At 45.1% G+C, this 24,793-nt stretch overlaps 1 protein-coding gene across 5 annotated transcripts in view; it reads left to right on the top strand.

The window, feature by feature from the left end:
- The window catches only part of UBE2J1 (ubiquitin conjugating enzyme E2 J1), a 65,067-nt gene that overhangs the window by 17,387 nt on the left and 22,887 nt on the right, over window positions 1–24,793 (top strand). For 3 of the 5 annotated variants that reach the window (XM_033938836.1, XM_033938835.1, XM_033938838.1), the window contains exons 2-5: window positions 834–907; window positions 12,838–12,969; window positions 16,900–16,984; window positions 21,415–21,520. In XM_033938836.1, the coding sequence (XP_033794727.1) occupies window positions 834–907; window positions 12,838–12,969; window positions 16,900–16,984; window positions 21,415–21,520 (397 nt within the window). The remainder of the gene's footprint in view (window positions 1–833; window positions 908–12,837; window positions 12,970–16,899; window positions 16,985–21,414; window positions 21,521–24,793) is intronic. The other 2 variants (XM_033938840.1, XM_033938839.1) reach the window with 1 other exon arrangement.

Genomic DNA, 24,793 nt, shown 5'->3' with positions numbered 1-24,793 from the left:
TTACCCCTAAGCCCTTCTGCCAAGTCCCTTATAAAGATGTTGAATAGGATTGGGCCCAAGACCGAGCCCTGTGGCACTCCACTGATCACCTCCGTCATTTCAGAGGGTTTTGGTTTCGACTGAAAATGTACAGATATCTTCCAGCCAAAACTCATCCTCCCCTCAAACAAAAGAGGACCCCTCTCCCAACTCTCGTGGCCTACTTTACACACCCTGGTGGTCTAGTGACCTAGTTGGGGCAGGAATGAACCCCAGTCACTTCTGCTCTTGCTGGCCCTGTAGTCAACATGGCTGCCAAGACTGCTGCAGGAGGTCGCAGCAGCCATTTTGAGACTGGAATTGGCACAGGCAGGAGCGATTCCATGATTTGGGCACATTTTACTTTCTTGTGTATGATTTATACTAGTATTTTATAAAGACACATGGACACCTATGTGCCTTTATAAAATAGGCTGCAATTAGGCATTTACCTTTTTGTCCTCTTAATCTAGGCAACCAATTATAAAATTGCTCTCATAGTTCATAAATAGGCCCTATTAAAAACAATAGTCTGTGGTATTTAATATGCATTAAATCACATTGACATTCATTAATGTGCATTTATGTGTTTAATTGATACAGCTTAGGAAAAAGAGAGCCACATATCTGACAACCATTTCATTAAGGTACCAAATTCTGATGCCATTTCTTTGTCCAGCACTAAGAACATTTATATCACTGTTGCAGCTTGGTTTAAAAATGGCTCTCGAAAGGAGGAGAAATGATTCAGTAGTATGTGTAGTTTTCTGATTTTATCTAAAACTTTTGGTTACTTTTCTTTCTTTCTTTTTAAGCTGTTAAGCGCTTAATGAAAGAGGCAGCAGAGCTGAGAGATCCTACCGACCATTACCATGCTCAGCCTTTGGAGGTTAGTATGTGTGTGTGTTGGGGGGGGGGGGGTTGTGCTAAATTCATAATATTCTCCACCTATGTGCACCCAGGTTCAATTTTTAGCTTTTAGGCCAATTAAAAAGGGAAATTTCTAACCACAGAGCTTATTTGGAGATTTGTGATTTAACTCTCTTTTTTTTAAATTTTGACAACAAAACATAGTCAAAGGCAATACAAAATGCAAAAATCAAAACAATGAGAGATACAGAGCTTCCCCTCCCCCCCTCCAAAACCCCGATTTCACAAAGCAAAACTAGGTAGAGTGTTGCCTCCATTGGAGATATGGGTTCAAAATCTTATGATAAGCTAAGAGTGTATTATGCTTCAATGCAGTAAGGTGGGACATTAAATGTAAATAATCCAAATGAGAGTAAACATTTTGAAGAGGAGGCACCCTAGGAGTACGCCAACACTGCGCCAAAGCAAGTCTGGCAAGCTGTAAAAACAAAGGCCGCCAATTTCTGTTCAGGAGTTGACAAACCAGGAACTCTCACGTAAAGTAAACAACATTCTAGCAACAGGTAACAATGCTTATGAAAGATCTGAACTAAAAAGCAACCCACGCGCTGCCAATAAGGTCTCACTCCAGGACAGGTCCACCAGATGTGTATAAAATCTCCCCGCTTCCCACAGTTTCGCCAACAACGATCAGAACCCACATGAAAAATGGGGAAAAAAATGCTTAGGGGTATAATACCACCTATAATACATTTTAAAACCATTTTCTGTATAGTTAAGGGACAATGTAGATTTAAATAAACTTTTATATATATATATGGTCCCAACTAGGTAGCCTTCTCCCCTCTGGAATGTCCCTCTCCTATCGTGCTTTGTAGGGATCTAGCGGTGATTTTCTTTTTAATAAGGCCCAGTATACTCTAGAAACTCTCCCTCTCCTGCCCGAAAAGCCTGTTCAAGCCAAGTCTCCCCCAAAGATAACTCCCAAAAAGCCCTCTGAGATAGGAAGATACGCAGGTGCCTATAGAGAAAAGAATCTCTATTCTCCAAGCCAAATTCCTCTTGCAATTCCTGAAAGGGACGAATCTGCCCATCTTCCCAAAGTTGACCCAAGGTCCGGAGGCCTGCAGGAATCCACTTACTGCGAATCACTCTCTCTCTACCTGGTGAAGTAGCAGGCAACGCCACAATTGCCATTTGAGAGAAAAACATACATTCCGGGAACATCCGCCTGCAAAGGACATACCAATTCCGATGAACCACCTGCAGAAAAGGATTAGATGTTTTTAACGCCGCACGCAAACGGTCTCCCGGAATCCAAGCTAACATCCAAAGAGACACCTGGGGGCTAAAACATTGTTCAATATGAATCCACGGGCGGTCTTCATAAGTAAGCCACATCACTATTTCCTGTAAGGGGGCAGCTTGATAATACAAATGAAAATTGTGAATCCCTATACCCCCTTCCAGTTTAGATCTAAATAAAATACTCCGGCGAACCCACGGGGGCTCCTTTCGCCAGATATAAGCAAAAACCTTACGAGATAGAAGACGGGAAAAAACCATCCGGCAAAGCTAACAAAAGCAAAATATCATCTGCATAAAGTAAAATTTTGAGTTGCTGTGCTCCCAGTTGGATCCCAAAAATATCCCCCTGATGACGAATCCGGCTCGCGAAAGGTTCCATAGAAAGAGCAAGGGAGAGAGGGCACAGCCCTGACGCGTCCCTCGCGCCAAAGGAATAGCGGACAACAAGGTGCCATTAAGTTTCAACCTGGATAAAGGGGCATCATATAATAATTGGAGCCATCCATAAAATCTCTGTCCAGTACCCATTTTTTTTTTTTTTTTTTGCAACACCTTAAATAAGTATACCCAACTCACCCGATCAAATGCCTTTTCAGCATTGGGGGACAAAACAAGAGCAGGTATTCCCTCCCGACGAGCATGCCACATTAGATGTAAAGCGGTTTTGATATTATCAAACGGCCGTCACCAGACAATAAAGCCCGCCTGATTAGGATGAACTAGTTGTGGCATATAGACCTGCAATCTCAAAGCTAAAACGTTAGTAAAAATTTTATAATCCACATTAAGCAATGAGATAGGCCGCACAGGAGGTAGGATCTTTCCCCTTTTTATGAATTAAGGTTGCAGCCGCCGTACGCCAAGTCTGAGGTAACGGATGGGAATCATCAAAACTACCTTGCCCGACCAACACAATAAAAAAACTACAGACCATCCAGAACACAGCCCTCAGACTCATATACTCACTCAGCAAATACGACCACAATACCAATGCATACCTAGAATCTCACTGGCTACCAATAAAAGCAAGAACACAATTCAAACTCTACTGTCTCATTTTCAAAGTAACCCATGGCACGGCACCCAGTTACCTAATTAATCGTTTCCATCACTACCACCCACCAAGAAGAAGGAGAACACAGAACCTTTTCACCTATCCACCACTCAACGGAACTTGTCGTAAGAAACTCTACGACAACCTCCTGGGGACACAGGCAGCTAAAATAGACTCTGACATCTCAAAATTACTGACCAAAACAACAGACATAAAAGAGTTCCGCAAAGAAATAAAAACACTACTGTTCAAAAAATATCTCCCATCACTCTAACCACCACCCAACGAGTTCCCAACCAACGACTTCGGAAACACCCATCTATACTATCTCTTTGTCTGTGACCTAAAATGTAATGTAACTCTTCTACTTTACACCTGATTTAAACGATCGAGTTGCCATGTATTACCTCTGCAAAATGCAATATCTTCTGTCATATGTAATAACTTCTGTGACAAGTATTATCTTCTGTGAACTTGAAGTATCATAACTCTTTACTGTTACTGTAATATACTCCTAACCTGAAATGTAATTCAACTGGAACTGTCCAGATATCTTCTATAATGTAATCCGCCTAGAACCGCAAGGCACAGGCGGAATAGAAATCCCTAATGTAATGTAATGTAATTAAACACTTTCACCAACAAGGGCACCAATAAATGTTGAAAAGGTTTATAAAATTTATTAGTAAACCCGTCCAACCCAGGGGCAGTATTTAAAGAGAGAGAGAACCACCTCTTCCACCTCTGCAACGGTGATAGGTCCAGATAACTGAGCTGTCTCTCCCTCAGACAGAGCCGAAAGCGAAAGTTGTCCTAAATAATCCTCTATATCCTGATCTAGGGAGGCTGGGTGAACTTGATAAAGTTCACTATAGAACTGCAAAAAAGCTTTCCCCATATCTGAGACCGAAGTACAATAGGCACCCGATGAAGCATAAATACCCAAAATATCATTGTGAATGGCCCGGGTTTTCAATCTATGCGCTAAAAGTCTACTACCCCTATCATTAAATTCAAAGTATTCCTGCCGTGTCTGATATAATGCCACCTCAATGTTAGCCAGCTCAAGATTTTTCAAATCCAATCGTAATTTGGCCAATTGAGCATTTTCCTGAGTAGTTCTTCACCGCCCCTGGACCTGGGATTCAAGATCAGAAAGTTCCTTCCTTTTAGCCCGCTCCTGGTTCGTAGCTTCTGAGTATGAGCTTGAAAAGCAATTACTTTCCCTCTAAGCACCGCCTTTAATGCCTCCCACAAGAGTATGGGATGGATATCATTAATATATTTTAATTCAAGGTAATCTATGATATCCTTTGTCAGTTGCACCACCTTGGCGGGGTCTGCCAATAAGCAATCATTAAATCTCCATTGTGTGATCTTACAGAGCCCCCCTCTCCCTGTCAACAGCAGACTAACCGCAGAGTGATCCGTTAAAATCGTAGAGTGAATCTCACAACATCGTACTGTTCGACAGACACCATCTCCCAGACAATAATCAATGCGGGAATCAGTGTTATGAACAGCAGAATGGAAAGTATATTTCCATTCCCCAGGATGTTTTATATGTCAAATATCTTGTAGCCCCCAATGTAGAAGCAGCCGTTGAAACCCATTACGATCTACAAGGCAGTTGGAATTCCGAGAAGAATTATCCAACTGGGAGTCTAGGACAATATTACAATCACCCCCCATTAATAAGAAACCATCAATATAAGGGTATAAAATTTCATCAAGTTGTGTGAAAAATTCCCCTTGACCCACATTTGGAGCATATAAATTGCAAAGGGTATACTTCAGATGAGCAATAGTGACCCCCAGAAGTAAATAACGACCTTCCAGATCCCTCAGTTCTGTAGCCACCTGAACCTGTAAGCTATTATGAAAGAGAATGGCTACTCCCTTAGTTTTCTGTTGATGTTGATTAGAAGCAAAATAAATGGTTGAATACCCCGAGGGGTGTAACACTCTTTCATGTTTAGATAACAAATGTGTCTCCTGTAAAAACACAATCTGGGCCCTCTGATGAGCTAGTTCCCTATAAAGGAGATGACGTTTCATGGGAACATTAAGACCCCACACATTTATAGATAATAATTTTAGGTCACCCATAGTCTCAAAAGAGAAACTAAAATCCCACAATACACTCTATCAAGAACCCACAGTCCCCATAGCATCCCCCATACTCCCTCCCTGAACTTCCCCCCCTCTCCCATCCATAGTAACCACACACAAGAACACCCACATAAAGTGCACCCACGTAACCCAAGGGAGCGAAGGGCCCCTCCCCATGTGCCCTCCCAGCCAGCATAGAAAATACCAACCATGGTAAAATCTCAAAACTAAAAACCATAAGAACATAAGAAGTTGCCTCCGCTGAGGCAGACCATAGGTCCATCCTGCTCAGCGGTCCGCACCCGCGGCGGCCCATCAGGCCCATTGCCTGAGCAATGGTCTATACCTATCTATACCCCCCAATCCCTTTTTCTTCTAGGAATCTATCCAAACCTTCTTTGAAACCATTTAATGTTTTCTTGTCTACTACAGCCTCTGGAAGCGCGTTCCATGCATCCACCACCCTCTGAGTGAAAAAGAACTTCCTAGTGTTTGTTCTAAACCTGTCCCCTTTCAATTTCTCCGAGTGCCCCCTTGTACTTGTGGCGCCCCTTAATTTGAAAAATCTGCCCCTGTCTACTTTTTCTATGCCCTTCAGGATCTTGAAGGTTTCTATCATGTCTCCTCTAAGTCTCCGCTTTTCCAGTGAGAAAAGTCCCAACTGCTTCAATCTGTCGGTATATGGGAGATTTTCCATTCCCTTTATCAGTTTAGTCGCTCTTCTCTGTACTCCCTCAAGTACCGCCATGTCTTTCTTGAGGTACGGCGACCAGTACTGGACACAGTACTCCAGATGCGGCCGTACCATTGCATGATACAGCGGCATGATGACTTCCTTCGTCCTGGTCGTAATACCCTTCTTAATGATACCCAGCATTCTGTTTGCTTTCCTAGAGGCTGTGGCGCATTGCGCCGATGCCTTCAGTGTTGCGTCTACCATCACTCCCAGGTCTCTCTCCAGGTTACTGACCCCTAGTGATGTTCCCCCCATTTTGTATGTGAACATCGGGTTCTTTTTCCCCACCAATATCCTCCCTTGATGAATCCACAATATATTTATATAAATCCAACCCCATTTGTTCAATAACTCAAACAGCAAAACACTCCATAATACAGGAGATAAACACACCACTGAAACAGTGGGAAAGCTGCAAGCGCAGATAAGAAATAATATCAAAGGTCCTGAGACGAATCCCCATCAAGTGCCAGGTAGAGAGCGCTGCTCCTGGTCAATGGCAAATGGCGTTTCAGACGACCACCCTCTCGTCGGACTCGCCACCGAGGTTGTGAAGGTTCTGCCCGACGTGGGCATTCTTCAGAGATACGACCCGATGGTGTTGGTGAGGTCTCCGTGAACTGAACCTCAAGAAAGATTTGTGAGGCCTCTGAAAGGGACCGTACAGTGCACATGGAACCTTCTAAATTAAAAAGGAGAGCGAAAGGGTAGCGTCAGTGGGACTTAATTTTCTGGTCCACAAGATATCGAAGTAAAGGCTTCAATTCTGCTCTGCGACATAAAGTAACAGCAGCCAGATCTTGATAGATTTCAAATTCTAGATTCTCCCATTTGAGCACAGCAAGCGATCTGGCTTTCCGCACAATAGCCTCCTTGATCTTAAAATCTTTAAAGCAAACAATATTGTCTCTGGGTTTATTCCCCTGAAGGGCCGCCAAAGCTCAATGCGCTCACTCAGTAGAGATCTCTGGTAGGGGTCCGGACTCTGGACCATCAGCCAATAGTAAAGATGCTATTTGTAGGGCAACTCTTTCACAATCCAGAAAGTGCTCTGATTCTGGTATTCCCCGGATCCTCAGATTTTTCCACTGACTCCTGTTTTCTAAATCTTCCAATTTATCATATATATAATTTTGCTGCACCTGTATTCTTTAGAGCGCATCTCAACTTTGGCAAGAGCTGCATGGTGTTCATCACATTGAACCTCCAGATCTCTCACACGGGTGCCCAGCTCAAGACAATTCAGAACGGAGATTGGCTGCCAGCGTTGTAAATTCACCCCGGAGCCCCTTCATCTTCCGTATTTTCCGGAACAGAGATCGCACTTCAGCCAGTGGGTCCGACAGCAGCAAATCAGAAAGATCTCCACTCGCAGGCTCTACAATGAGCGGCGGTGTAGGCCCATCCTCACCCTTCGGCGCCATCTTAGCTGCATCCGACGGACCGATTGTGCCATAAAGACACAGACTCTGCAAAATAAATCTGCTCGCAGATCTGCAGTTTGCAAGGTTGAATTTGCTATTTAGGGAGGGAAATCAATGCAAATTAGGCTCGAGGCACACGGAGCTGAGCAGTCACCCGTCCATACAGCACGATGACATCACTTCCTCCCCCCGTGATTTAACTCTTAACCATGGATTAATTCTAGGTCATTTGCAACTCATTGAGAGCAAACTTACAATAGCATAAACATACCCAATAAAGGGACACTATATTAATATAGTTTGGTACCTCTCTACCCTTAGCATCTTTATATAATTAAATGGTTCACCATTCCCCTTAACTGTATCCATGGCATCCTATTTGTCTGTTTAGATTGTAAATTCCTTCAAACAGGGACTAATCTAATCTAATCTTCATTTTATATACCGAGTCTACTCCCTAAGGAGCTCAACTCGGTTTACAGTTTGTTAAAAAATGAAACATAACAAGTAAAAACTGTGGGATAAAAACTTTACAGCAGTGTTCTTCAACCACCGGTCCATGCAGAAATTTCCTGCTGGTCCACAGGGCCAGCATGTGCATCAGGCCCAAAACCACCAGTCCACAGTGCGATCAATGCAGCGTTATCTTCGAGCCACCGGTCCACAGTGCAATCAATGCAGCATTATCTTCGAGCCAGCTCCCTCTTCCTAACTGATTCAGTGCACAAAGCCACGGGCAGTGGCTCCTACGGGCATCCTGCGTCTGAACCGGAAGCCTTCTCTGTGACATTGCAACGTCAGAGGGAAGGCTTCCAGATGAGGCACGGGACGTGCAAGGTGCAATTAGTACTATTATGGGGGCGGTGTCTGGGGTGGAGATTGGTTAGAGATGGGCGGGGTCTGGCCCACAACTTAACCCAGCGTTCTTCAACCGCTGGTCCACGGACCGATGCTGGTCCACAGAATAATTATTTTATTTCTGCCTGTCCATAGGTGTAAAAAGGTTGAAAAACAGTGCTGCATATGTCTGGTAGCGCTATAGAAATAATTAGTAGGATACTGGATCAGTGCTATCCAGTTCTTTTTGCACTGGGTGCCACGTGTATGATTATGTCCTAGTTGGTGAGAGGTCTTGTATGTGCACTTAGGGCCAGATTCTATAAATGGCGCCATACTGCCACCTCACTTAATTGTTTTTAATTGGCGCAGTAATTTACCGTGCCATTAAAAAAATGATTAAAAACTCATTAACCCCCTCCTTTTATAAAACCATAGTGCAGTTTTCAGCAGTAACAGCGCAACATTCATAGGAATAAGGCCTAAATACCTACGCCTAAGTTGTGCGCTGTTATTCTATAACAGTGGGTCTAACTTTTAGGAATGTCCACAATCGGCCCATGTTCCTCCCCTGGCCATGCCCCCTTTTGAGATTCATGCACTGGAATTTAGGCGCACCGCTTTATAGAATGCGCTTAGAAAGTTGTGTACGTAACTTCTAATTAGTGCCAATTAGTGTAAATTATTAGATGTTAATTGCCAATTATCAGTGCTGTTTAGCTTGTTAACCAGTTGTTTCATGCTCAACTTGGGTCGAATTATTCGGGCCTCATCAAATATTGAATCCCACAAGCAATATTTTACAGAAAGATTGAGGTAGAAGCTGTACAGTCAGCGGCTCTAATGCGCAGCTTTCTGCATCAATCCTTTCGTGAATATTGGAGGCAATGGGAAATAAATAGACTTGCGTAGGGTCGCAGGTTGGTCCACCAGGAAATTCTTTTTTCACTGAAAGGGTGGTTGATCGCTGGAATAGTCTTCCACTTCAGGTGATTAAGGCCAGCAGCGTGCCTGATTTTAAGGCCAAATGGGATAGACACGTGGGATCTATTCACAGAGAAAGGTAGGAGAGGGTCATTGGGGTGGACAGACTAGATGGGCCGTGGCCCTTATCTGCCGTCTATTTCTATGTTTCTGTGTTTCTATGTTGTGTCAGTGACAGAAGCAGGAATTGAACCTCCAACTTCCCTGGTTCTCAACTAATTTGTCAAGCCAATAACCCAATTCCTCTTGCACAAGTTAATTCTAATCTAATCTAACATTTGTGCGTCGCGCAAACCTAAAACAGGCTCTAGGCGACCTATAGTGGGAAAGGGAGTCTAAGGCATATTGGGGAGGAAGGGGAGAGGGAAAGTAAGAAAGGGAAGGATCTGATCGTACTAAGTAAAATAAGAGAGGTACATGAAAAGGCCATGTAGCTATTAGTTGTAGAGCAGTGGTCTCAAACTCAAACCCTTTGCGGGGCCACATTTTGGATTTGTAGGTACTTGGAGGGCCGCAGAAAAAAATAGTTAATGTCTTATTAAAGAAATGACAATTTTGCATGAGGTTAAACTCTTTATAGTTTATAAAACTTTCCTTTAACAGTTTTACCTTATGCAAAATTGTCATTTATTTAATAAGACATTAACTATTTTTTTCTGTGGCCCTCCAAGTACTCTATTTTTTCTGCAGCACTCACATTTAAGTTTAATATCTTTTCTTTCTCAAAACTGGCACATTTCTATTACTAAATTGAAAATAAAATCATTTTCCTACCTTTGTTTGGTAATTTCATCAGTCTCTGGTTGCACTTTATTCTTCTGACTGTGCATCCAATATTTCTTCTCTTCTTTCAGCCTCCTGTATGCTTCCTCTCCTCCAGACCTCATCCCCTCCCCCAACTTTTTCTTTCTTTTTCTATGTCTGTCTTTCTCTGATTCCTTGTCCCATTTTTTGCTTTGTTTCTGGCTCCTTGTCCCCCCCTCCCCTTCTTTCTTTTTTCCTTCTGGCTCCCTGTCCCCCCCCTTCTTTCTTTCTTCCTTCCTGCCCTCCCCCATGCCACCGCTGCTGGGGAATAGGCTGCTGCTGGCGCCATCGGGAACAGGCCGAGATCTCCATGGGGCCGACCAACTCTCTCTGCCCGACGTCAGTTCTAACGTCGGAAAGGACGTTCCGGGCAGCCAGGCAGCGATTGGCTAGCCAGAACGTCCTCTCGACGTCAGAATTGAGGTCGGGCGGCGAGAGAAGCAGGGAGCTTAAAGAGCATGGTGCCGGCGGTGAGAAGGGAAGGGAAGCAGTTGGGCACCCCTGCTGTAGACGAGCCGCAAGCCGCACTCTAGGAAGAACAGTGGAGGGTGACCAGTTGTGCGGACCGCCCCCCCTTGGTACGCCACTGGAGCAGCAGCGTGTCTGGCCGGCTCATTCCATTCAAAGCCGCGGGTGGCGGCTCCTTGCGAGATCCGCGCCTGCGTCTGAAGCCTCTCTGATGTTGTGATGTCAGAGAAGCTTCCGATGCAGGAGCGAATAGCGCAAGGAGCCGCCAACCCGCGGCTTTGAACGGAATGAACCGGCCAGACCCGCTGCTGCTCCAAAAGGAAGGGAATGATCCAGTCCAGACCGCGGGCCGCAAAAAAACCTTGGAGAGCCACATGTGGCCCGCGGGCCGCGTGTTTGAGACCGCTGTTGTAGAGAGTAGTGTTTTCAATTTTCCTTCCTGCGGAGATCATGTTGGAATTAGTTATCAAAGAGTAAAGTTTCAATTTCCTCCAGAATAGGACATGGTTGGGTTCTGTTCTAACTGTCTCTGTGAGGTTATTCCAGATTTTGACTCCCAAGTAGGTTGAGCATGGATTGGAAAATTCTTCTGTATTTGAGATTTTCTTGTCGAGGGAAGATTTAGTTGAAGCCTGTTAAGAATTCTGTGAGATGTTTCAAGTTTTATTAAAATTTGATTTAGTGTAAATCATATTTTATTGATGTACAATCAGCAAATACACAATGCAAAACAGGAGATTATAAGAAGTTCCTTTAGAGAACCCTCTCATTTCAAGCCGCTAAATTGAATGTTTGGCTTGGAAAAATTATGTTGGAGGTCTCTTCCTATCTTGATTTTAGAAAATTGTTAAAGAGTTTTGATAGGCTGGTATCTTAATGCATTCTGCTTCATTTTTTCAATCAAGTTCCTTATATTCAACTTGATGTATTTTATCTGTTCTATGTATTACTTCTTTCCCTTCCATGCCGGTATTTTCTGCATTATATTGTAAATGCTTTCTGTCTTTATCTGTTTTTAAGTCCATTATTCTAATTTGTATTTTATCCTGTATCCCATGTATTAGCTCACCTTGTTGTGAACCGCCTAGAACTTTTTCGGTTTGGCGGTACATAAGAATAAAATTCTTTTTATTATTAAAAACATTTCTGTAAGTAAAGTCCAAATCTGTCGGAATCCCAAGCCAAGCTTTTGATTTTGCAAAAAGGCAAGGAGTTAGTGAAAGGTGGAATACAGACAGAAGGCATTGGGGGTGAAGATGAAGTGTGAAGACTGGAGTATAGGCATGGGGAAGCTGGAGGAGGGCAAAAGTTGGAGGATGGAGATTAATGCTGGGAGAGGGAAGTGGTGAGAGAAAAGCTGGGGAGCAAACATGGATGAAGCTTGGTTGATTTGAACGGATACTAGCCAAAAGAAGGAAAGGTTTAGAGCAGTGTTGTCTAACGTCGGGGTCCTTGAGAGCCACAATCCAGTTGGGTTTTCAGGATATCCCCAATGAATTTGCATGAGATCTATTTGCATGCACTGATTCCATTGTATGCAAATAGATCTCATGCATATTCATTTGGGAAATCCTGAAAACCCCAACCTGGCAAGGGCCGAGGTTGGACACCGCTGGTTTAGAGCATTGCTTCTCGACCAAATCCTCAGGACACACCTGTCTAGTCAGGTTTTTAGGATGGCCACAATGAATATGAATGAGATAAGATTTGCCTGCACTATCTCATGTACGTTCAGTGTGGATATCCTGAAACCCTAACTTGACTGAGAGCGTCCCGAGGACGGGGTTAAGAACCCCTGCTTCAGAGAGATGGCCTATCTTGGTGCATTGTGCTCTTTGAGTGGCATTGCAGGGGTCACAAGGAAAAGGCATGCACTCGAGAGGGGGAGCCGCTTTGCTTAAGAGCACAAGCACCTTAAACAAATCACTGGTAGAAACCTTGAGAGCTGATTTCTTCTGCTTCCTCTTCACTATTTCATTTGGTGGGATTGCTGCTGTTAAAACTGAACACTTGAAAGAAATACAGTGACAGCATGTTTTCCCTGGCCTTGAATTTGGGTCAGGAGAAATGAAAAACCATTAATCTCCGGGAAGGGGGGGGGAAGGGAGAGAGAGGAATGTTTTTCAACAATGGCATCCAATTCCTTTTCCGAGAATGTGCTCTTTGGCTTTTTGTATGCATGGTTTAAACAATAAATCTTTTTTACCCCCCCCCCCCAATAGGATAATCTTTTTGAATGGCATTTCACTGTTCGAGGGCCTCCAGACTCGGATTTCAATGGAGGAATATATCACGGCCGCATTGTACTTCCACCAGATTATCCCATGAAACCTCCAAGTATTATTTTGTTAACAGTAAGAACCTAAAGCTCTTCTTTTTTTTTTCTCCTACTGTATTTTATACTTCTAGCTCAGTTTGAACTGCGGTGGAGGTAGAATCTAGTTGTATAAACCTTCATTTGCAACTACCGTATTTTCGCGGATATAACGCGCGCGTTATACGTGATTTTACGTACCGCGCATACCCCTCGCGCGTTATATGCCTGAGCGCGGTATACAAAAGTTTTTAAACATAGTTCCCACCCCGCCCGACGCCCGATTCACCCCCCCAGCAGGACCGCTCGCACCCCCACCCCGAACGACCGCTCGCACGCGCTCCCACCCGCACCCGCATCCACGATCGGAGCAAGAGGGAGCCCAAGCCCTCTTGCCCGGCCGACTCCCCGACGTCCGATACATCCCCCCCCCGGCAGGACCACTCGCACCCTCACCCCGAAGGACCGCCGACTCCCCAACAATATCGGGCCAGGAGGGAGCCCAAACCCTCCTGGCCACGGCGACCCCCTAACCCCACCCCGCACTACATTACGGGCAGGAGGGATCCCAGGCCCTCCTGCCCTCGACGCAAACCCCCTCCCCCCAACGACCGCCCCCCCCCAAGAACCTCCGCCCGTCCCCCAGCCGACCCGCGACCCCCCTGGCCGACCCCCACGACACCCCCACCCGCCTTCCCCGTACTTTGTGTAGTTGGGCCAGAAGGGAGCCCAAACCCTCCTGGCCACGGCGACCCCCTAACCCCACCCCGCACTACATTACGGGCAGGAGGGATCCCAGGCCCTCCTGCCCTCGACGCAAACCCCCCTCCCTCCAACGACCGCCCCCCCCCAAGAACCTCCGACCGACCCGCGACCCCCCTGGCCGACCCCCCCACCCCCCTTCCCCGTACCTTTGGAAGTTGGCCGGACAGACGGGAGCCAAACCCGCCTGTCCGGCAGGCAGCCAACGAAGGAATGAGGCCGGATTGGCCCATCCGTCCTAAAGCTCCGCCTACTGGTGGGGCCTAAGGCGCGTGGGCCAATCAGAATAGGCCCTGGAGCCTTAGGTCCCACCTGGGGGCGCGGCCTGAGGCACATGGGCCAAACCCGACCATGTGTCTCAGGCCGCGCCCCCAGGTGGGACCTAAGGCTCCAGGGCCTATTCTGATTGGCCCACGCGCCTTAGGCCCCACCAGTAGGCGGAGCTTTAGGACGGATGGGCCAATCCGGCCTCATTCCTTCGTTGGCTGCCTGCCGGACAGGCGGGTTTGGCTCCCGTCTGTCCGGCCAACTTCCAAAGGTACGGGGAAGGGGGGTGGGGGGGTCGGCCAGGGGGGTCGCGGGTCGGTCGGAGGTTCTTGGGGGGGGCGGTCGTTGGAGGGAGGGGGGTTTGCGTCGAGGGCAGGAGGGCCTGGGATCCCTCCTGCCCGTAATGTAGTGCGGGGTGGGGTTAGGGGGTCGCCGTGGCCAGGAGGGTTTGGGCTCCCTTCTGGCCCAACTACACAAAGTACGGGGAAGGCGGGTGGGGGTGTCGTGGGGGTCGGCCAGGGGGGTCGCGGGTCGGCTGGGGGACGGGCGGAGGTTCTTGGGGGGGGGCGGTCGTTGGGGGGAGGGGGTTTGCGTCGAGGGCAGGAGGGCCTGGGATCCCTCCTGCCCGTAATGTAGTGCGGGGTGGGGTTAGGGGGTCGCCGTGGCCAGGAGGATTTGGGCTCCCTCCTGGCCCGATATTGTCGGGGAGTCGGCGGTCCTTCGGGGTGGGGGTGCGAGTGGTCCTGCCGAGGGGGGAGAAGAATCGGACGTCGAGGGGGGGCATCAGGCTTTCAGGATGGGGACAGGACTTCAAGGGGGGACAGGCACGGAGAGGCGGGGCAGTGCACCGAAAGTCAGGGCGGGTGAACGGTGAGTCGGGGCAACCAGATGAGAGTCGGGGAGGGCGAAAGGAGAGTCGGGGTGGCCAGAGGAGAGTCGGGCAGCATGCGCGTTATATGCCTGAGCGCGGTATAGAAAAGTTTTTGTACATGTCATCGTGATTTCTGCGCGCTATACCCCTGTGCGCGTTTTACAATGGTGCGCGTTATATCCGCGAAAATACGGTACTGTACAAAGAAATTGAAAGCCATTTCATGTTTTAGAATTCCTACCCAACTCACTTAATAATTTCCTAAAGGGCATTAAGCCCTAATGCGCACTTATGGGTCCTTTTACTAAGGGCCTCTTTTACAAAGCAGTGCTAGCGGCCCCGAAGCCCATAGAGATTTAAAGGGCTTCGGGGCTGTTGCCGCACAGCAGCTGCTACCGTGGCTTTGTAAAAAAAGCAGTAAGTTATACTAACAGAAATAGCATGTGCTAAATGCTGCGCAGCCCATTGCATACATATGGGCTGCATGGCGCCTACCCCCATATTTCAATTTTTAAAAAAATGCTAAAAATTTGCTTGCGTAATTTAAATGACTGAAAAGCTAATTAGATCCAAGGCTTCTTAATTTTTAAATTGGCCTGTATTTGTTATAAAACAGTATGGGCTCCTTTTACGAAGCCGCGTTGGCGGCTTTATTGCACGCAACTTTTTAGCGCGCGCGCTAACCCCCGCGCTAGCCGAAAACCAACCGCCTGCTCAAGAGGAGGCGGTAGCGGCTAGCGCGGCCGGCAAATTAGCGCGCGCTGTTACGTGCGTTAAACCGCTAACGCGGCTTCGTAAAAGGAGCCCTATATGGTCTTAAATCAAGTTACCTTTTAGGTCATTTTGAGCTAGTAGAAAAAAAGATGTTCTTCCCGAAACACAACCTTATTTTTTTTTCCGCTCAGTAGAAGGTTGCGTATACAAAGGATTTCTTAATAGAACCCTATCCTTTCAGACAGGACTTTGAAACAAAGGTTTTAGTGCAGGGGTAGAGAACTCCGGTCCTCGAGAGCCGTATTCCAGTCTGGTTTTCAGGATTTCCCCAAAGAATATGCATTGAAAGCAGTGCATGCACATAGATGTCATGCATATTCATTGGGGAAATCCTGAAAACCCGACTGGAATACGGCTCTCGAGGACCGGAGTTCCCTACCCCTGTTTTAGTGGTTTGATCTTAAATTCTTCTTCTTACCCAGATCTTTAGAAGATCGTTAAAAACTTGTCTGTTTAATCTAGATAAGTTAATAATTTCTTAATGTTATATTTTATATATTATGTAGTGTGTTTTGTGGTGTAAATTTGCTGTGTTTTTACTGTTCTCACCTCTTATTGTAAACCACACTGAACTGTGAGGTATTGCGGTATATAAATAAATTTTTTATTATTATTAATGAGCAATTATTGGTGCTAATTAAAATTAATACAAGTTGCACACATATATTTAGGCACGGGATCCGTGACTAAACTTTACATGTGAATCAAAAAAAGGGATGTGGAAATGGGATATGGATGCTTTTGACTAATGAACCTGTTATTCTTTTCTCATTGACCCCCCCCCCCCCTCAGTCCTTTTGTTCTTCTCCAGGTGCGCTTGGAAATTCTTTTTGGTCAAGCTTTACTCACCCAAAATGATGCCTATATAGTATTGTTAGGTGACATCAAATTATAGGCTAATAAAGAGGATTTAAAGCTAAAATTTGGGTGAACTTCCACTCCTTTACACCTTCTTCAGGGCAGTTGTAAATTTTGTGCTCCAATGGGCATAGTTTTGGGTGAATATTTTACAAAGCTGTGTACGCGTCTCTGTTTTAATAAAACAGCTGAAAAGCGGCACCCTTTTTAGATTTTTCACAGAGATGCTCTTTTAGAAAATTATTTCCATGCAAAGCCCTAGCTGAAACTCTCGGCCGCAGCCAGCCCAGGATATGGAAAAACCTGGTATGGAAATTGAACCGGGACCTCCCCACAGCGCACCAATCCTATAATCCTTTTATTTTACCTGAAAATTTCACCTTCCTGTACTACACTATAACTGAGAGGAATTAAAGTGTCTTTCGTTGTTCTGTGAAGTCCAATGGCAGGTTTGAAGTGGGGAAGAAAATCTGTTTGAGCATTTCCGGACACCATCCTGAAACATGGCAGCCCTCCTGGAGCAGTGAGTATTTTCAGAAAAGGTATTTTTAATGAAAATAGAGTGAAATGTGTCTTTTTGTTTGTTATAATTACTGAGGGGTTGATATCCAGCACTAGTTAACTACTGCTGTCCCCATCCCTCTCCTCCAGGCTCCATAACAGCTTCAATTGATTACAGGCATTCTTAACAGAGCAGAAAGAAAGTCTGAGGAGTAGCTTGGTGGTTAGTGCAATGGACAGAAAACCAAGGGACTCTGGTTCAAATCCCACTTCAACTCTTTTTTTTTTATTGTGAGCCCTTCAGAAACAGAAAAATACCTACTGTACTTCAATATATAAGACACCTGAAAACCTGAAGGTTTTTAAAGTGGTGCTAATTTAGGTATACTAGGTATTTTTCTGTGGTTTACATTCGAGCATTTTTCCCTATCTGTCCTGGTGGGCTCACAATCTATCTAATGTACCTGGAGCAATGGGGGATTGAGTGTCTTGCCCAGAGTCACAAGGAGTAGCATGGGGTTTGAACCCACAACCTCAGGGTGCTGAGGCCATAGCTTTAACCACTGCGCCACTCTAGAAATCAAAATGTAGTAGAAGTGAGCCAAGTAAAGGACAATGAAGCCATTGTGACATCACTGATGAGGTTGGCTTTTAGTCATTGGTAGAATGAGGCATTGTGATGTCATAATACCAGCTCTGGTTATCAGAGGCTGAAACTTTTCACACTATCTATTCAATTCTCTATACTGTTCTCCCAGGGGAGCTCAGAAAAGTTTACATGAATTTATTCAGGTACTCAAGCATTTCTCCCTGTCTGTCCTGGTGGGCTCATAATCTTTCTAATGTACCTGGGTCAATGGGGGGATTAAGTGACTTGCCCAAGGTCACAGGGAATCCACAACCTCAGGGTGCTGAGGCTGTAGCTTTAACCACTGCGTCACTCTAGAAATCAAAATGTAGTAAAAGTGAGCCAAGTATAGGACAATGAAGCCATTGTGACATCACTGATGAGGTTGGCTCTTAGGCATTAGTGGAATGAGGCATTACGATGGCACAATACCAGCTCTGGTTATCAGAGGCTGAAACTATTTATTTATTCAGTTTTCTATACTGTTCTCCCAGTGGGGCTCAGAACAGTTTACATAAATTTATTCAGGTACTCAAAGCATTTTTCCCAGTGGGCTCACAATCTATCTAATGTATCTGGGGCAATGGGGGATTGATTGACTTGTTGTATCACCAAAAAAATCCTATATACAGGAATGAGAAAGAAAATCAAATCTATATCCTATAACTTTCTCACTTTGTACTTAAAAATAAATTAAATTTCGCCACAAGTTGATTGGAAGTTTCATTCACATCAAAACTTATTGAAATGATGAATAATGAGGGGAGAGCCTCAGATCCCCGTGCGTAACAGTTAGTTGCTGCCGCACAAGAAAGGGAAAAAAGTCTTCACCGGCTCCTAATCCCCCTCCTACCCACAGTCAGACACTTAAAATTTTTCAAAAAAAAAAAAATGTTCCAAAGTGTGTGAAAACTACTTAGCTGTAGGTGGAACAATTAACATGATGGGGCGGGAAATTTCATGGCGACACCAGAAAGTATTTCTTCACTGAAAGAGTGGTTGATCATTGGAATAAGCTTCCGATACAGGTGATCGAGGCCAACAACCTGCAAGATTTTAAGGGTAAATGGGATGCCCATGTGGGATCCCTGAGAGGGTGGAGTTAAGAATGGGTCATTTGGAGCGGGGTCTCTAGAGCAGACTTAGGGGGTGGGTCTGTGGAGTGGGCAGACTTGATGGGCTATGGCCCTTATCTGCCGTCATTTTCTATGTTTCTATGTTTCTAGTCTCTATGTCTCTGCCAGTCCTCGCTGAGGGATGTTAAGCTAGCTACCATTTCGCTAACAAGCTGCGTCAGGGCTCCAGACAGCGTCTGTCAATGATATTGTAGCTTACAGCAGCATTCTGATTAACACGCTTGCTAGGACAGAGACCTCCCCTCATTATTCATCATTTCGATAAGTTTTTGATGTGAATGAAACTTCCAATGAACTTGTGGCGAAATTTAATTTATTTTTGAGTACAAAGTGAGAAAGTTATAGGATAGGATGGATTGACTTGCCCAGAGTCACCAGGAGTAGCATGGGATTTGAACCCACAACCTCAGAGTGCTAGGCTGTGGCGCCACACACATGCTCAACGTGAATCTTTTATTTTTTTTTTTTTATAAAAGAGTTACATTTAAGTCTCAATTTTAAAAGTATTTACAACTGTAGATCACATACAGATGTAAATAGTGATTTCAGAAAGCTGCTATTTACAGATGGAAATCACCAGGAGGCAGAGATTTCAAGGGGACATATCTTAGGCAGGTCATCAGTCAGGGACTACACATCCCATGTTAAAAAAAAATTCCCATCTTGGTTTTGCACCGGCTTGGAGGCATGCATAGAACTTCAAAAGGTGCTTGTTTCACCAAGGGACTTATACGATGGATTAAGGGAGTAATTTTCCCTGTTTATTTCTGCCTCCCCCTAAAAAAAAAAAAAAAAAGAAAAGAAAATTGCATTCTTGCACATCCTTACATGTATTTTACAAAAGGCTCCATGTTCTGCAGAGCCTTTTGTAAAATACTGCCAGAACTGAGCATGTCCTAGTCTAGACGTCTCATCTCGGCGTTCTGCGTAAAATGGGCCCAACAGTCATGTATCTTCTTTTATAATATAAATCTGAAATACTTTTTAATAGGTTCCAGATGTCACGGAGAGGCATTTTATTGAAAGGGGCACTTCGGCATACCTGAAGTGCCCCTTTCAATAAAATACTGAATAAATGTAGCTGAATAAATTAAGGGCTCCTTTTATGAAAGTGCGCTAGCAGTTTTAGCGCACGCACCGGATTAGTGCGTGCTATAGTGTGCGCTAGCCGAAAATCTACTACCTGCTCAAAAGGAGGCGGTAACGGCTAAGCGCGTGCGGCAATTTAGCAAGTGCTATTCCGCACGTTAAGGCCCCAACGCGCCTTCGTAAAAAAAGCCCTAAATGTCTTTGTATGAGGAAGGGGAGGAGGGATATTTAAGAAACACTAAAATGTCTCAGCATGATGAGACTTTTCTTTGGTGTAAACCGTTTTCGGACGCAAGCAGTTTTGATGCGAGACTTCAAGAGGTGGCCTCAAGAATAATAGAAGGGTAACTAATGATGCTTGGTGGATGTGTTGGACAGCCTATATAGTAACATAGTAGATGACGGCAGATAAAGACCCGAATGGTCCATCCAGTCTGCCCAACCAGATTCAATTTAAATTTTTTTTATTTTTTTTTTAATTTTTTTTCTTCTTAGCTATTTCTGGGCAAGAATCCAAAGCTTTACCCGATACTGTGCTTGGGTTCCAACTGCCAAAATCTCTGTTAAGACTTACTCCAGCCCATCTACACCCTCCCAGCCATTGAAGCCCTCCCCTGCCCATCCTCCACCAAACGGCCATATACAAACACAGACCTTCTCTCCTTTCTTACCCCCTCCCCATGGAAGCATTTTAATTACATTTATTGGACCAATATGGGCTGCACCTGCTCCTTTCTCGTGAAAGCGGGAAGTATACCGAAAACAGGGCTGACTGAACCTTTAAGAAAATTAGGCGGTTGCCTAGGGCAGTAGTTTTTATTTGGGGGGGGGGGGCAGTTCCAGTCAAAGCACTCGCACAAACTCGAAGAACCATCAATGCATCCCTGATTCAGCAATAAAGAGGTAGCAGGTTTCAAATAGCCCATTTTCCATTTCTTTAATGGCGTGATGTCTGGTGGGGTGCCAGAATGGAGTCTGTAAGTGCTTGGGTTCCAACTGCCGAAATCTCTGTTAAGATTTACTGTAGATGGGCTGGAGTAAGTCTTAACAGAGATTTCGGCAGTTGGAACCCAAGCACAGTACCGGGTAAAGCTTTGGATTCTTGCCCAGAAATAGCTAAGAAGAAAAAAAAAAAAAATTTTAATTGAATCAGGTTGGGCAGACTGGATGGACCATTCGGGTCTTTATCTGCCGTCATCTACTAAGTTACTATGTTACTATATAGGCTGTCCAACACATCCTCCAAGGATCATTAGTTATCCTTCTATTACTCTTGAGGCCACCTCTTGAATGTAAACGGTGCAGCTTTAACCAAAGTAATACTCCCCCTCCTTTTACGAACGCGTAGCGCGGGTTTTGGCGCCGGCAGCGGCGGTAACTGCTCCGACGCTCATAGCCGTTCTATGAGCGTCGGAGCAGTTACCGGCACTAAAACCCACGCTACGCCTTAGAAAAGAAGAGGGGACAGTGTTTGTGGGTTTTATGATACCATCATTTTGTTCAAAATTCCAATAACAATTTTATTAAAAATATTTACATCAACAGCTAAAATTCTCATGTAGTTTCCTCCCCCCCCCACCTCTCTTTTCATTTTTATAGTAAGGACTGCATTGTTAGCGATTATTGGGTTTATGCCAACGAAAGGAGAAGGTGCCATAGGGTCCCTAGACTATACTCCAGAGGAAAGGAAAGCACTTGCCAAAAAGTAAGATACTTGTTCGTAGGCTATTTACTATCATGTTGCTCCGATTGAAAATGATTTTTTGTAATATTTTACTTAAAACAGCTATGAAAGTGTCTCTTTTCCTGTGTGCATTTGACCTCCAATTTTATCAGAATGGTTAGCAGCAACGCTTCAAGATTTTTTTGTGTTTTGAACTCTGGTCTTAGAAGTACTTTCTGTTCTTTATTATATGTTTAAGCAAAGAAAGAAATCCAACGGATCTGCAGTAAAAGGTGAACACCAAAAACCAAAGAGAGAACTGCAGAGTAGAATGTACAAGGTACAGGAATCTTTATTAAAAATCCACGCGAAATTGTAATCCATAAACATGGCTCTTGTGTACATGGAGTACGGACCCAACACGGTCCGTGTTTCGGAGTAACACTTTACTTTCACTTTCGGTCACAGTGCTCACTCTTGTGTGTTTGCCCGGAAGAATAATTTTCCGCTCTCGATTAAAAATTCTAACGATTTTATACACCGTTGTTCTCCGAATGACTCTCAATATGTGATACATTGGATATCCCGGACCCCTGAGGAAAGGGTTCATAGACAACCCCGCGAAAGACAAAGGCGCGCGCCGACAACTGAGCGCAAGACGGAGGCGCGCGCCAAAGAAAATTACAGTTTTTAGGGGCTCCGATGGGGGGTTTTGTTGGGGAGCCCCCCCCCAGTTTACTTAATAGAGATCGCGCCGGCATTGTGGGGGGTTTGGGGGGTTGTAACCCTCCACATTTTACTGTAAACTTAACTTTTTCCCTAAAAACAGGGAAAGAGTTAAGTTTTCAGTAAAATGTGGGGGGTTACAACCCCCCACAACGCCCCCACAACGCGGCGCAATCTCTATTAAGTAAAGTGGGGGGTTCCCCCCACGCCCCCCCCCCGTCGGAGCCGTAAAAACTGTAATTTTCTGCGGCGCACACCTCCGCGCTGCGCTCAATTGTTTGCGCGTGCCTTTGTCCCGGCGCGCTTTTGACCTGACACCGAGGAAAGAGTGTTACTCTGAAACACGGACCGTGTTGGGTCTGTATGCCACTTATATGAGAGCCGCTTTTATGGAGTACAATTTTGCATAGATTTTTAATAAAAGATTCCTGTACCTTGTACATTCTACTCTGCAGTCCTTTCTGTGCTTTATTATATGTTTTGCATGTGATTACACAGACTTTCCTGTTCAACTTTGCTTTTCATGTTCACAATAGAGAGTTGCGTGGGGGAGAGAAAATTCACCCATCCCTGCCTATCCCCACTGGAATCTTAATCTATACTCGCCTGTACCCGCTAAGATCCATTACATCCCCGCCTATCCCCACAATTAATCTCCTTCATCCCCATCCATATCTGCAAGAGTTGGCGCTGTTGCTCTCTCACAGCCCTCCCTTTCATAACAACCTCCTGTGGAGGGTTTTTTTAGGGGTGGTATTCATTATTCGACCAGTGAGTGTTCCCGGCTGCCTCTCTGGGTATTCCAGGCTTCATTAGAGATTTTGTCTACACTCCAGTAGCTAGAACCTAAGTAGAGAATGACATGGTGACAAAATTCATCACCGTTCCCGTCCCCGCGGATAACTGCGGGAAACCATCTTCATGTCATTCTTTAAGGAGAGAGGGAAGAATCAGAGTATAATTGGGCACAACCACTGACCCGCAAGCTTTGCTTTGAAGAATGCTGGTGTAGAAGGACTGAGGTTGAAATAGATACTAGAAAATGACATGGGATTATTTCCTGCAGTTATCCGCGGGGGACGGGTGATGAATTTTGTCACCATGTCATTCTCTACACTACCGGGCAGGGCTCTAGGTTTCTGGCCCAGAAATATCTAAGAAAAAGGACCATTTAAACGGAATGGTTAATTTATGGAGCATGCACGATTGAGCAGACTGGATGGACCATTCGGGTCTTTATCTGCCCTCATTTACTATGGGCTCCTTTTATCAAGGTGCGCTACGGGGGTTAGCGTGTTGGACATTTCATCACGCGCTAACACCCGCGGCAAGCCAAAAACCTAACGCCTCGTCAATGGAGGCGTTAGCGACTAGCGCGGCAGGCGGTTGAACGCGCGTTAACCGCCTACCGCACCTTGATAAAAGGAGCCCTATGTTACTATGTGACGCGTACCTTTTATAGAATCACTGTTCTAGTCGGCAGGTTATTTGGCCAGTGATAGAGGGTGCAGGGTACAGCTCTTCCCTTCACAGCTGCGGTGCAGCATTGCTTTGTGCACTGCTCTCTGCGGCTTCCGAGGCCTTTTTTCCTCCTTTCATAGTGAATAAAGAGGGTACAGATAGGCGACATATAGCGTACAAAAGATGGGGGTTTCATGTATTTACAGTTTATGCCACTTATCTGCGCCGTTACAGAATAGCGCTTAGCTGTTCTGCTGCCACTTAACCTGTGAAAGTTTGAGATTTGGTAATTTTATAAAATACCAACCAGTGTCAAAGTTGGAAAAGGCAACGAGTTCCACCATCTTGTCACCATGAATTGAAATGTGACCGAACAAACAGACTTGTTTCTAGAACTGGGAAATGCAGGTTGCAAATAACGCCTCCGTCAATGATTAGCTCATAAAATCAAATTACTCCTAAAATTTGATAGTACACTATAGATAATCGAGGCCAGCAGCGTGCCAGATTTTAATAAAGATGGGATTGGCAAGTGGGATCTCTTCATGGAGGAAGTTAGTGGGTGGGTCACTAGTGTGGGCAGACTAGATGGGCTGTGGCCCTTTTCTGCCATCATTTTCTATGTTTCTATGTAGTAACCAGTGCAACTTTGTGTGCCTAAGTGCTTTGAAAATAAGCCTCCAAATAGACCACCTTTCATCCAAAGAAAATCAAGCCATGTACAACTGGCAGGATGTTCCAAATAGAAGATGCTACAGTGGTGATAAGGGCTTTTCTAATTGAAGAGTCAAGCCAAAATCTTGAACAAGAAGGGATAGCAAAAATAATTTGTGCTGTGATGACCCAAGTATGTAAGTGTGGGTGCCCAGTTACAGAATTGCCCTTTATATGCCGCATGCACAAAAATATGGCTTTGAGAAACTGCCCCTGTATTGAATAAGGCATGTGCATCAGCTTTCATGCCTGTATAAAGCAAACGTTTTTGCAAGCGTCTGCTTGAACACGTAAAACTCCAGCACGTAGGTGCTGATGTGCATACTTTATCTGCATTTTCCAAAGAAAACCACTAAAGCTCTTTCCTTTTAGAAATTTGTGTAAAGTGTACGTGCTTAAAACCAGTCTAATAGA

This window comes from Geotrypetes seraphini, chromosome 3 (genome assembly GCF_902459505.1).
Source record: "Geotrypetes seraphini chromosome 3, aGeoSer1.1, whole genome shotgun sequence".
Lineage (NCBI taxonomy): Eukaryota > Metazoa > Chordata > Amphibia > Gymnophiona > Dermophiidae > Geotrypetes > Geotrypetes seraphini.
This window is presented reverse-complemented; position numbering and strand designations above follow the sequence as displayed.